The sequence below is a fragment of the Gymnodraco acuticeps genome, unplaced genomic scaffold (genome assembly GCF_902827175.1).
Source record: "Gymnodraco acuticeps unplaced genomic scaffold, fGymAcu1.1, whole genome shotgun sequence".
NCBI lineage: Eukaryota > Metazoa > Chordata > Actinopteri > Perciformes > Bathydraconidae > Gymnodraco > Gymnodraco acuticeps.
The window spans coordinates 1-15000 of NW_022989987.1; the positions used below are offsets into that span (position 1 = coordinate 1).

Consider the following 15000-nt stretch of genomic DNA (forward strand, 5'->3'; position numbering starts at 1 on the left):
CCAGGGGGAGCTAAACTGACGCACACAGCTGGAGACCAGGGGACACTAAAGACTGACGCACACAGCTGTTAGACCAGGGGACACTAAAGAGTGACGCACACAGCTGGGAGACCAGGGGATGCTAAAGAGTGACGCGCACAGCTGGGAGATCAGGGGACACTAAAGAGTGACGCACACAGCTGGAGACCAGGGGACACTAAAGACTGACGCACACAGCTGTTAGACCAGGGGACGCTAAAGAGTGACGCACACAGCTGGGAGACCAGGGGACGCTAAAGAGTGACGCACACAGCTGGGAGACCAGGGGACACTAAAGAGTGACGCACACAGCTGGAGACCAGGGGACACTAAAGACTGACGCACACAGCTGGGAGACCAGGGGACACTAAAGAGTGACGCACACAGCTGGGAGACCAGGGGACTCTAAAGAGTGACGCACACAGCTGGGAGACCAGGGGACACTAAAGACTGACGCACACAGCTGGAGACCAGGGGACACTAAAGAGTGACGCACACAGCTGGAGACCAGAGACACTAAAGAGTGACGCACACAGCTGGGAGACCAGGGGACACTAAAGAGTGACGCACAACAGCTGGGAGACAAAGGGACACTAAAGAGTGACGCACACAGCTGGGAGACAAAGGGACACTAAAGAGTGACGCACACAGCTGGGAGACCAGGGGACACTAAAGAGTGACGCACACAGCTGGGAGACAAAGGGACACTAAAGAGTGACGCACACAGCTGGGAGACCAGGGGGACACTAAAGAGTGACGCACACAGCTGGGAGACAAAGGGACACTAAAGAGTGATGCACACAGCTGGGAGACAAAGGGACACTAAAGAGTGACGCACACAGCTGGGAGACAAAGGGACACTAAAGAGTGACGCACACAGCTGGGAGACCAGGGGACACTAAAGAGTGACGCACACAGCTGGGAGACCAGGGGACACTAAAGACTGACGCACACAGCTGGAGACCAGGGGACACTAAAGAGTGACGCACACAGCTGGAGACCAGGAGACACTAAAGAGTGACGCACACAGCTGGGAGACCAGGGGACACTAAAGAGTGACGCACACAGCTGGGAGACAAAGGGACACTAAAGAGTGACGCACACAGCTGGGAGACAAAGGGACACTAAAGAGTGACGCACACAGCTGGGAGACCAGGGGACACTAAAGAGTGACGCACACAGCTGGGAGACAAAGGGACACTAAAGAGTGACGCACACAGCTGGGAGACCAGGGGACACTAAAGAGTGACGCACACAGCTGGGAGACAAAGGGACACTAAAGAGTGACGCACACAGCTGGGAGACAAAGGGGACACTAAAGAGTGACGCACACAGCTGGGAGACAAAGGGACACTAAAGAGTGACGCACACAGCTGGGAGACCAGGGGACACTAAAGAGTGACGCACACAGCTGGGAGACAAAGGGACACTAAAGAGTGACGCACACAGCTGGGAGACCAGGGGACACTAAAGAGTGACGCACACAGCTGGGAGACAAAGGGACACTAAAGAGTGATGCACACAGCTGGGAGACAAAGGGACACTAAAGAGTGACGCACACAGCTGGGAGACAAAGGGACACTAAAGAGTGACGCACACAGCTGGGAGACAAGGGACACTAAAGAGTGACGCACACAGCTGGGAGACAAAGGGACACTAAAGAGTGACGCACACAGCTGGGAGACAAAGGGACACTAAAGAGTGACGCACACAGCTGGAGACCAGGGCTGTGGTCGGATAACCCAAAAATCAGCTCCTAACGTCTATCCCTGTCTCCTCCTCTCCTCTGAGTGAAAGGTCACGGGGTTAAGGGATAGTGGATAGGAGAATCCAAAAGGACTTAGGAGAAGAGACTGCGTTACTTTAGAGAATCGACTGCACTTTCACTATCCCCACGTGTTTCTGATGCTCCAGCGGACGTCCTGAATGAGCGTCTGCTGCTGTGGGGAAACTATGGAGACTACAGTTCTCTATACAGCGGACTACAACATGGATGTTCAATAAGAACGAGGGACTCCTGTGAACTCATCTAGAGACTCTGTGCTCTGACGCTGTTGCTTTATGCTTTATGAACGTGGACAACAGAGACACAGATTCTTCAGGACCAAAGCTGGAATTGAAATAAAAAGGAAAGTGAAGCTTCTGCTCGTCCCCCTCTCCCTCCGGTCCTCTTTAATACAAATGATCCCAATACGTATGATTGATGAAAAGATCTTAAATCAATACAGATGTATTTATTAAACACAGTGATAGATGTTAAGGACTAACGTTTATAATAAATACATCTGTATTGATTTAAGATCTTTTCATCAATCATACGTATTGGGATCATTTGTATTAATGAGGACCGGAGGGAGAGGGTGACGAGCAGAAGCTTCACTTTCCTTTTTATTTAAATTCCAGCTTTGGTCCTGAAGAATCTGTTTCTCTGTTGTCCCTGTTCATAAAGCATAACGCCTGCCTCGTCTTCCCTTGTCTCAGAAATGCTGGAGGAGTCTCCGTCTCACCTGGAGTCTGAGGACATCGAGGACCTGTTCTCTCTGGCGCAGTACTACCAGAGTAAGACTCCTCTGTCTCTGAGGAAGGTGAGGCTCTTCGTCCACAGACAGGGAGGACCCTTCGTTCCTGAGCTGTTTGTTTCTTTACTTTATATACCATCATATTACAGTATATTATGAGCCTATATTCCTATCATTCTTTCTGACCTTTCTAAAGAACATTTTAACCATCATTACACCATTGTATATTGTTTATACTATTTTTTCCATTTTGTTTGTAATAGTGAACTCTTTTCCACGTGTAAGTATCTGTAATGTAGAGCACTCTGGTCCTGTAACCAAAGCATGTCCCAATGTGGTATTACTAACGGATCTGTCTCTGTCTGCCAGATGAACCAGAACCTGTTTGGCAGCTCTCTGGTGGCTCTGAAGGAGGAGGACACTGACCTGAGTCAAGCTCTGTGTCTCCCTGTGTCTGTCCCTGAGATCCTGCAGGCCAACCAGCTGCAGCAGGTCAGCCCCCCACCCACATGCTTTAGAGCTCAGCACAGCAGCAGGTCAGCCCCCCACCCACATGCTTTAGAGCTCAGCACAGCAGCAGGTCAGCCCCCCACCCACATGCTTTAGAGCTCAGCACTGCAGCAGGTCAGCCCCCCACCCCACATGCTTTAGAGCTCACGCACAGCAGGCAGGTCAGCCCCCACCCACATGCCTTAGAGTCTCAGCACAGCAAGCAGGTCAGTCCCCCCACCCACATGCTTTGCGAGCTCAGGCACTGCAGCAGGTCAGCCCCCCCCCACATGCTTTTAGACCCTCATCACATGCAGCAGGTCAGCCCCCCCCCACATGCTTAATACCTCATCACTGCAGCAGGGTCAGCCCCCCCCCACATGCTTAGACCTCATCATCTGCAGCAGGTCAGCCCCCCCCACATGCTTCAGACCTCATCCACTGCAGCAGGTCAGCCCCCCCCCCACCCACATGCTTAGGACCTCATCACTGCAGCAGGTCAGCCCCCCCCACATGCTTTAGACCTCATCACTGCAGCAGGTCAGCCCCCCCCACATGCTTTAGAGCTCATCACTGCAGCAGGTCAGCCCCCCCCACATGCTGTAGACCTCATCACTGCAGCAGGTCAGCCCCCCCCACATGCTGTAGAGCTCATCACTGCAGCAGGTCAGCCCCCCCCCCCCACATGCTGTAGACCTCATCACTGCAGCAGGTCAGCCCCCCCCCCCACAATGCTTTAGAGCTCATCACTGCCAGCAGGTCAGCCCCCCCCCCCACATGCTTTAGACCTCATCACTGCAGCAGGTCAGCCCCCCCCACCTGCTTTAGACCTCATCACTGCAGCAGGTCAGCCCCCCCCCACATGCTTTAGAGCTCATCACTGCAGCAGGTCAGCCCCCCCCCCCCACATGCTTTAGAGCTCATCACTGCAGCAGGGTCAGCCCCCCCCCCCACATGCTTAGACCTCATCACTGCAGCAAGGTCAGCCCCCCCCCACATGCTGTAGACCTCATCACTGCAGCAGGTCAGCCCCCCCCCCACATGCTGTAGACCTCATCACTGCAGCAGGTCAGCCCCCCCCCCACATGCTTTAGAGCTCATCACTGCAGCAGGTCAGCCCCCCCCACATGCTTTAGACCTCATCACTGCAGCAGGTCAGCCCCCCCCCCCACATACTTAGACCTCATCACTGCAGCAGGTCAGCCCCCCCCCACATGCTTTAGACCTCATCACTGCAGCAGGTCAGCCCCCCCCCACATGCTTTAGACCTCATCACTGCAGCATGGTCAGCCCCCCCCCACATGCTTTATGTTTACCACATGCTTTAGACCTCATCAACTGCAGCAGGTCAGCCCCCCCCACATGCTGTAGAGCTCATCACTGCAGCAGGTCAGCCCCCCCCCCCACATGCTGTAGACCTCATCACTGCAGCAGGTCAGCCCCCCCCCCCACATGCTTTAGACCTCATCACTGCAGCAGGTCAGCCCCCCCCCACATGCTTTAGACCTCATCACTGCAGCAGGTCAGCCCCCCCCCACATGCTGTAGACCTCATCACTGCAGCAGGTCAGCCCCCCCCACATGCTTTAGACCTCATCACTCTGCAGCAGGTCAGCCCCCCCACATCGCTTTAGACCTCATCACTGCAGCAGGTCAGCCCCCCCCCACATGCTTTAGACCTCAGCACTGCAGCAGGTCAGCCCCCCCCCCACATGCTTTAGAGCTCCTCCCTGCAGCAGGTCCAGCCCCCCCCCACATGCTTTAGAGCTCATCACTGCAGCAGGTCAGCCCCCCCCCACATGCTTTAGACCTCATCACTGCAGCAGGTCAGCCCCCCCCACATGCTTTAGACCTCATCACTGCAGCAGGTCAGCCCCCCCCCACATGCTTTAGACCTCATCACTGCAGCAGGTCAGCCCCCCCCCACATGCTTTAGAGCTCATCACTGCAGCAGGTCAGCCCCCCCCACATGCTGTAGACCTCATCACTGCAGCAGGTCAGCCCCCCCCACATGCTGTAGAGCTCATCACTGCAGCAGGTCAGCCCCCCCCCCCACATGCTGTAGACCTCATCACTGCAGCAGGTCAGCCCCCCCCCACATGCTTTAGAGCTCATCACTGCAGCAGGTCAGCCCCCCCCCACATGCTTTAGACCTCATCACTGCAGCAGGTCAGCCCCCCCCCACATGCTTAGACCCTCATCACTGCAGCAGGTCAGCCCCCCCCCACATGCTTTAGAGCTCAGCACTGCAGCAGGTCAGGCCCCCCCCCCACATGCTTTAGAGCTCATCACTGCAGCAGGTCAGCCACCCCCCCCCCACATGCTTTAGACCTCATCACTGCAGCAGGTCAGCCCCCCCCACATGCTGTAGACCTCATCACTGCAGCAGGTCAGCCCCCCCCACATGCTGTAGAGCTCATCACTGCAGCAGGTCAGCCCCCCCCCCCACATGCTGTAGACCTCATCACTGCAGCAGGTCAGCCCCCCCCCCACATGCTTTAGAGCTCATCACTGCAGCAGGTCAGCCCCCCCCACATGCTTTAGACCTCATCACTGCAGCAGGTCAGCCCCCCCCCCCCCACATGCTTTAGACCTCATCACTGCAGCAGGTCAGCCCCCCCCCACATGCTTTAGACCTCATCACTGCAGCAGGTCAGCCCCCCCCACATGCTTTAGACCTCATCACTGCAGCAGGTCAGCCCCCCCCCCCCACATGCTTTAGACCTCATCACTGCAGCAGGTCAGCCCCCCCCACATGCTTTAGACCTCATCACTGCAGCAGGTCAGCCCCCCCCACATGCTTTAGACCTCATCACTGCAGCAGGTCAGCCCCCCCCACATGCTTTAGAGCTCATCACTGCAGCAGGTCAGCCCCCCCCCCACATGCTTTAGAGCTCAGCAGCAGGTCAGCCCCCCCCCCACATGCTGCAGCGGTTCTATCCACTCACTTAAGAATCTAAAAACGTGTTCCAGCTTCAACCGTAAACACTACGAGGCGAAAGCTGTCAGAGTAATTAGAAGAGGACCTGGGCCTCGTTGATAAAGGGATATACGCTCAAAAGATGGCGTACGCCAGTTTCTACGCAATGCTTGCGATTTATAAAATACTAACTTGAGGGGAAAACGTGCGGTCCTCCACGCAAACTCTAACCCGTGCGTACGCACTGAGCACAGAGACGGGAGAGACGAGAAAGTGCGACCGCGTTGGCAGAAGAAAGGATGGAGAGAAATGTGTGGAAATAATAGCATCACCTGGAGGAATACATACAGATATGTTATTGAAAACCACCTGGAATATGTTGTGTTCATGTTATGAATGTTGTCTCATGAATGATGCGGTGAGCAGGAGGACAGAGTTACGTCTGAACTGACGCGTGTTGCTTTTCTATAGGTTGTAGATACGAGCATGGTTTTATATACTCTCACGTTTAATCGTGTTTTATGCCGTTTGCCAAGACTTGATAAGTGGCTCGTAAAACACAGGAGGTCTGGAAGCTAAGAACACCATGTGGTCAATTATACAGCTGATATAACACATTAGTTGTGTTTCCTTTAACTGGTGGATATAGAGTTACTGCGGGGGGGGGGGGGTTGAGGGGGGGGGGGGTTGAGACGCACAGGCTGCAGTGGAGACGCTGCGCACAGCTGATCGACAGCTGGGACACAAACCACCAAATACAGAAACATAATTCAGATCCAGTCGTCATGACTCCACTCCGGAGGGATTCCCCGATCACTTCTTAGTCTCTCATCAGGGGGGGGTCTCCTGTCCCCGGTGCAAACACACTGCCTGAGGAAGGCTGTGTGTATTCTTTTTGTCATTAACCTTTTTCGGACCACTTATTTATTTATGTTGGTGACGATCCGACCTCCATGCTGCTCCTCTGGTTCAAACTGCATCCACCAAACAATATGATTTATCTCCACCTCCCACAATAACCAGAATCTGACACGGTGTGAGACGTCTGTTTTAGCTGCTCTGTCCTCATTTCCTGCGGTCAGTCAGTCAGTCAGTCAGTCAGTCAGTCAGTCAGTCAGTCAGTCAGTCAGTCAGTCAGTCAGTCAGTCAGTCAGTCAGTCAGAATGAATGAATGAATGAATGAATGGGCGTTTCTTTGACTATTTATAGGGAAATATGGGCGTTACGTGAAGCCCGCAAAAGCTGCACCGCATTTCGAGTCGATTGTGATTTATACCTCTGCGCGGTCAGCCCTCTGCGCGGTCAGCCCTCTGCGGGGTCGGCCCTCTGCGGGGTCAGCCCTCTGCGCGGTCGGCCCTCTGCGGGGTCAGCCCTCTGCGGGGTCGGCCCTCTGCGCGGTCAGCCCTCTGCGCGGTCAGCCCTCTGCGGGGTCAGCCCTCTGCGCGGTCAGCCCTCTGCGCGGTCAGCCCTCTGCGGGGTCAGCCCTCTGCGCGGTCAGCCCTCTGCGCGGTCAGCCCTCTGCGGGGTCAGCCCTCTGCGCGGTCAGCCCTCTGCGCGGTCAGCCCTCTGCGCGGTCAGCCCTCTGCGGGGTCAGCCCTCTGCGCGGTCAGCCCTCTGCGCGGTCAGCCCTCTGTCGGCCCTCTGCGCGGTCGGCCCTCTGCGGGGTCGGCCCTCTGCGGGGTCAGCCCTCTGCGCGGTCAGCCCTCTGCGGGGTCAGCCCTCTGCGGGGTCGGCCCTCTGCGGGGTCAGCCCTCTGCGCGGTCAGCCCTCTGCGCGGTCAGCCCTCTGCGCGGTCAGCCCTCTGCGCGGTCAGCCCTCTGCGCGGTCAGCCCTCTGCGCGGTCAGCCCTCTGCGCGGTCAGCCCTCTGCGGGGTCAGCCCTCTGCGCGGTCAGCCCTCTGCGCGGTCAGCCCTCTGCGCGGTCAGCCCTCTGCGCGGTCAGCCCTCTGCGCGGTCAGACCTACATCCAGCGAGCCTTTGAAGCCACATATTGCAGCTTTGAGGAGGGCGATGCACATCAACACTGAAAACAACGCTTACAGCTCATGTGCACGGAGATTGATGTTGTATTGGTGTGGCTGTAACACTCGTTAGTTTGCAGAAGGAGAAGATGTCATGTGATTTATTTGTGTTTCAGGACGGGGTGCGTTTCTTCGTGGTGGATTGTCGGCCTGCAGAGCAGTACAACGCGGGACATCTATCCACCGCCTTCCACCTGGACTCTGACCTGGTGAGCACCTGCATCTCATCCTCAGTTAATGTTCAACATCCAGCCAGCTGACCAATCAGAGCACACTGGGCTCTGGTTTCAGACAGAGGGGGAAAAGAGGAGCTGCAGCACAGGCAGACTCTTTAAAGTAGAGACACTACATACTGATATACACCTGAACATCAGCAGGAGAGCACTCTTTAAAGTAGAGACACTACATACTGATATACACCTGAACATCAGCAGGAGAGGACTCTTTAAAGTAGAGACACTACATACTGATATACACCTGAACATCAGCAGGAGAGGACTCTTTAAAGTAGAGACACTACATACTGATATACACCTGAACATCAGCAGGAGAGGACTCTTTAAAGTAGAGACACTACATACTGATATACACCTGAACATCAGCAGGAGAGGACTCTTTAAAGTAGAGACACTACATACTGATATACACCTGAACATCAGCAGGAGAGGACTCTTTAAAGTAGAGACACTACATACTGATATACACCTGAACATCAGCAGGAGAGGACTCTTTAAAGTAGAGACACTACATACTATATACACCTGAACATCAGCAGGAGAGGACTCTTTAAAGTAGAGACACTACATACTGATATACACCTGAACATCAGCAGGAGAGGACTCTTTAAAGTAGAGACACTACATACTGATATACACCTGAACATCAGCAGGAGGAGGACTCTTTAAAGTAGAGACACTACATACTGATATACACCTGAACATCAGCAGGAGAGGACTCTTTAAAGTAGAGACACTACATACTGATATACACCTGAACATCAGCAGGAGAGGACTCTTTAAAGTAGAGACACTACATACTGATATACAACCGGAACATCAGCAGGAGAGGAACTCTTTAAAGTAGAGACACTACATACTGATATACACCTGAACATCAGCAGGAGAGGACTCTTTAAAGTAGAGACACTACATACTGATATACACCTGAACATCAGCAGGAGAGGACTCTTTAAAGTAGAGACACTACATACTGATATACACCTGAACATCAGCAGGAGAGGGACTCTTTAAAGTAGAGACACTACATACTGATATACACCTGAACATCAGCAGGAGAGAACTCTTTAAAGTAGAGACACTACATACTGATATACACCTGAACATCAGCAGGAGAGAACTCTTTAAAGTAGAGACACTACATACTGATATACACCTGAACATCAGCAGGAGAGGACTCTTTAAAGTAGAGACACTACATACTGATATACACCTGAACATCAGCAGGAGAGGACTCTTTAAAGTAGAGACACTACATACTGATATACACCTGAACATCAGCAGGAGAGGACTCTTTAAAGTAGAGACACTACATACTGATATACACCTAAACATCAGCAGGAGAGAACTCTTTAAAGTAGAGACACTACATACTGATATACACCTGAACATCAGCAGGAGAGGACTCTTTAAAGTAGAGACACTACATACTGATATACACCTGCACATCAGCAGGAGAGGACTCTTTAAAGTAGAGACACCACATACTGATATACACCTGAGCATCAGCAGGAGAGGACTCTTTAAAGTAGAGACACTACATACTGATATACACTTGAGCATCAGCAGGAGAGGACTCTTTAAAGTAGAGACACTACATACTGATATACACCTGAGCATCAGCAGGAGAGCACTCTTTAAAGTAGAGACACTACATACTGATATACACCTGAACATCAGCAGGAGAGGACTCTTTAAAGTAGAGACACTACATACTGATATACACCTGAACATCAGCAGGAGAAGACTCTTTAAAGTAGAGACACTACATACTGATATACACCTGAACATCAGCAGGAGAGGACTCTTTAAAGTAGAGACACTACATACTGATATACACCTGAACATCAGCAGGAGAGGACTCTTTAAAGTAGAGACACTACATACTGATATACACCTGAACATCAGCAGGAGAGGACTCTTAAAGTAGAGACACTACATACTGATATACACCTGAATATCAGCAGGAGAGGACTCTTTAAAGTAGAGACACTACATACTGATATACACCTGAACATCAGCAGGAGAGGACTCTTTAAAGTAGAGACACTACATACTGATATACACCTGAACATCAGCAGGAGAGGACTCTTTAAAGTAGAGACACTACATACTGATATACACCTGAACATCAGCAGGAGAGGACTCTTTAAAGTAGATACACTACATACTGATATACACCTGAACATCAGCAGGAGAGGACTCTTTAAAGTAGAGACACTACATACTGATATACACCTGAACATCAGCAGGAGAGGACTCTTTAAAGTAGAGACACTACATACTGATATACACCTGAACATCAGCAGGAGAGGACTCTTTAAAGTAGAGACACTACATACTGATATACACCTGAACATCAGCAGGAGAGGACTCTTTAAAGTAGAGACACTACATACTGATATACACCTGAACATCAGCAGGAGAGGACTCTTTAAAGTAGAGACACTACATACTGATATACACCTGAACATCAGCAGGAGAGGACTCTTTAAAGTAGAGGACACTACATACTGATATACACCTGAACATCAGCAGAGGAGAACTCTTTAAAGTAGAGACACTACATACTGATATACACCTGAACATCAGCAGGAGAGGACTCTTTAAAGTAGACACACTACATACTGATATACACCTGAACATCAGCAGGAGAGGACTCTTTAAAGTAGAGACACTACATACTGATATACACCTGAACATCAGCAGGAGAGGACTCTTTAAAGTAGAGACACTACATACTGATATACTCCTGAACATCAGCAGGAGAGGACTCTTTAAAGTAGATACACTACATACTGATATACACCCCTGAACATCAGCAGGAGAGGACTCTTTAAAGTAGAGACACTACATACTGATATACACCTGAACATCAGCAGGAGAGGACTCTTTAAAGTAGAGACGCTACATACTGATATACACCTGAACATCAGCAGGAGAGGACTCTTTAAAGTAGAGACGCTACATACTGATATACACCTGAACATCAGCAGGAGAGGACTCTTTAAAGCAGAGACAGCTACATACTGATATACACCTGAACATCAGCAGGAGAGGACTCTTTAAAGTAGAGACGCTACATACTGATATACACCTGAAACATCAGCAGGAGAGGACTCTTTAAAGTAGAGACACTACATACTGATATACACCTGAACATCAGCAGGAGAGGACTCTTTAAAGTAGAGACACTACATACTGATATACACCTGAATATCAGCAGGAGAGGACTCTTTAAAGTAGAGACACTACATACTGATATACACCTGAACATCAGCAGGAGAGGACTCTTTAAAGTAGAGACACTACATACTGATATACACCTGAACATCAGCAGGAGAGGACTCTTTAAAGTAGAGACACTACATACTGATATACACCTGAACATCAGCAGGAGAGGACTCTTTAAAGTAGAGACACTACATACTGATATACACCTGAACATCAGCAGGAGAGGACTCTTTAAAGTAGAGACACTACATACTGATATACACCTGAACATCAGCAGGAGAAGGACTCTTTAAAGTAGAGACACTACATGCTGATATACACCTGAACATCAGCAGGAGAGGACTCTTTAAAGTAGAGACACTACATACTGATATACACCTGAACATCAGCAGGAGAGGACTCTTTAAAGTAGAGACACTACATACTGATATACACCTGAACATCAGCAGGAGAGGACTCTTTAAAGTAGAGACACTACATACTGATATACACCTGAACATCAGCAGGAGAGAACTCTTTAAAGTAGAGACACTACATACTGATATACACCTGAATATCAGCAGGAGAGGACTCTTTAAAGTAGAGACACTACATACTGATATACACCTGAATATCAGCAGGAGAGGACTCTTTAAAGTAGAGACACTACATACTGATATACACCTGAACATCAGCAGGAGAGGACTCTTTAAAGTAGAGACACTACATACTGATATACACCTGAACATCAGCAGGAGAGGACTCTTTAAAGTAGAGACACTACATACTGATATACACCTGAACATCAGCAGGAGAGGACTCTTTAAAGTAGAGATACTACATACTGATATACACCTGAACATCAGCAGGAGAGGACTCTTTAAGTAGAGACACTACATACTGATATACACCTGACATCAGCAGGAGAGGACTCTTTAAAGTAGAGACACTACATACTGATATACACCTGAACATCAGCAGGAGAAGACTCTTTAAAGTAGAGACACTACATGCTGATATACACTTGAACATCAGCAGGAGAGGACTCTTTAAAGTAGAGACACTACATACTGATATACACCTGAACATCAGCAGGAGAGGACTCTTTAAAGTAGAGACACTACATACTGATATACACCTGAACATCAGCAGGAGAGGACTCTTTAAAGTAGAAGAGACACTACATACTGATATACACCTGAGCATCAGCAGGAGAGGACTCTTTAAAGTAGAGACACTACATACTGATATACACCTGAACATCAGCAGGAGAGGACTCTTTAAAGTAGAGACACTACATACTGATATACACCTGAACATCAGCAGGAGAGGACTCTTTAAAGTAGAGGACACTACATACTGATATACACCTGAATATCAGCAGGAGAGGACTCTTTAAAGTAGAGACACTACATACTGATATACACCTGAACATCAGCAGGAGAGGACTCTTTAAAGTAGAGACACTACATACTGATATACACCTGAACATCAGCAGGAGAGGACTCTTTAAAGTAGAGACACTACATACTGATATACACCTGAACATCAGCAGGAGAGGACTCTTTAAAGTAGAGACACTACATACTGATATACACCTGAACATCAGCAGGAGAGGACTCTTTAAGTAGAGACGCTACATACTGATATACACCTGAACATCAGCAGGAGAGGACTCTTTAAAGTAGAGGACACTACACACTGATATATACACCTGAACATCAGCAGGAGAGGACTCTTTTAAAGTAGAGACACTACATACTGAGATACCCCTGAACATCAGCAGGAGAGGACTCTTTAAAGTAGAGACACTACATACTGATATACACCTGAACATCAGCAGGAGAGGGACTCTTTAAAGAGACACTACATACTGAGATACACCTGAACATCAGCAGGAGAGGACTCTTTAAAGTAGAGACACTACATACTGATACACACCTGAACATCAGCAGGAGAGAACTCTTTAAAGTAGACACTACATACTGATATACACCTGAACATCAGCAGGAGAGGACTCTTTAAAGTAGAGACACTACATACTGATATACCCCTGAACATCAGGCAGGAGAGGACTCTTTAAAGTAGAGACACTACATACTGATATACACCTGAACATCAGCAGGAGAGGACTCTTTAAAGTAGAGACACTACATACTGATATACACCTGAACATCAGCAGGAGAGGACTCTTTAAAGTAGAGACACTACATACTGATATACACCTGGAACATCAGCAGGAGAGGACTCTTTAAAGTAGAGACACTACATACTGATATACACCTGAACATCAGCAGGAGAGGACTCTTTAAAGTAGAGACACTACATACTGATATACACCTGAGCATCAGCAGGAGAGGACTCTTTAAAGTAGAGACACTACATACTGATATACACCTGAACATCAGCAGGAGAGGACTCTTTAAAGTAGAGACACTACATACTGATATACACCTGAGCATCAGCAGGAGAGGACTCTTAAAGTAGAGACACTACATACTGATATACACCTGAACATCAGCAGGAGAGGACTCTTTAAAGTAGAGGACACTACATACTGATATACACCTGGACATTCAGCAGGAGAGGACTCTTTAAAGTAGAGACACTACATACTGATATACACCTGAACATCAGCAGGAGAGGACTCTTTAAAGTAGAGACACTACATACTGATATACACCTGAACATCAGCAGGAGAGGACTCTTTAAAGCAGAGAGTTCTCAGAGTATTACATGTGTCTCCCGTCTCCTCCAGATGCTGCAGAATCCCTCTGAGTTCTCCCTCTCAGTGAAGTCTCTCCTGGAGGCTCAGAAACAGTCCTTAGAGTCGGGGTCCGTTGCCAGCGGGGAACACCTCTGCTTCATGGGCAGCGGGCGGGAGGAGGAGGACATGTACATGAACATGGTGCTCGCTCACTTCCTGCAGGTGAGGAGAGGAAGCTCTAAGATCAGTGTTGGGAAAATCCTGAATGTCCTCTTCCAATATCAGAGTAACAAAACAATGATAACAGGATTTTGAGATTTTTTTTTTAACAAGAGTTGAAAAAAGAAACGAAAGGCCATAAAAATCTAAATTAACTCAGATTTGCCTGATCTCTATAACAACTCAAGCGTGTTAATTGTGCTTATAGATAGTAATTGTTGTTGAAATATAACATGCATACAAGTCTACGAGCTGCATCGTTAATGTTGTAACTTCATCTTGTTTTGTTCATCTGGACACATTGTAAAGCCTGCAGAGTATCACTTAACAAACACTCACTGGCCCCTTCATTAGGTACACCTGTTCAGCTGCTCGTTAACGCAAATATCTAATCAGCCAATCACACGGTGCCATCGAGGTGTTCCATATCTGCTAACTGGAGTTTCTCTGTTACAGAAAAACAAAGAGTACGTCAGCATTGCTAAAGGAGGATTCATGGGTAAGTCCTTTCTTAATCTAGATTTAAACTTGATACAGGAATATCCACATGCTCCGATTCTTTAGATATATTAAGATGTGCATATATGGGATTAGGGTCCGTCTTTTTTGTTTGAGTAACTCAAACTTAAAACTAAAGATAATCACAATATCTCAATCTTT

General features: G+C 49.0%; 1 protein-coding gene across 1 annotated transcript in view; it reads left to right on the forward strand.

Annotated features, from left to right (window-relative positions):
- Window positions 1–2499: 2499 nt before the first annotated feature.
- tbc1d23 (TBC1 domain family, member 23) overlaps window positions 2500–15000 on the forward strand; it is a gene marked incomplete at its 5' end in the record, with an annotated part of 24392 nt that continues 11891 nt past the window's right edge. The window contains 5 exon segments of the mRNA XM_034212805.1: window positions 2500–2603; window positions 2907–3029; window positions 8082–8174; window positions 14173–14343; window positions 14797–14839. Coding sequence (XP_034068696.1) covers window positions 2500–2603; window positions 2907–3029; window positions 8082–8174; window positions 14173–14343; window positions 14797–14839 — 534 coding nt within the window.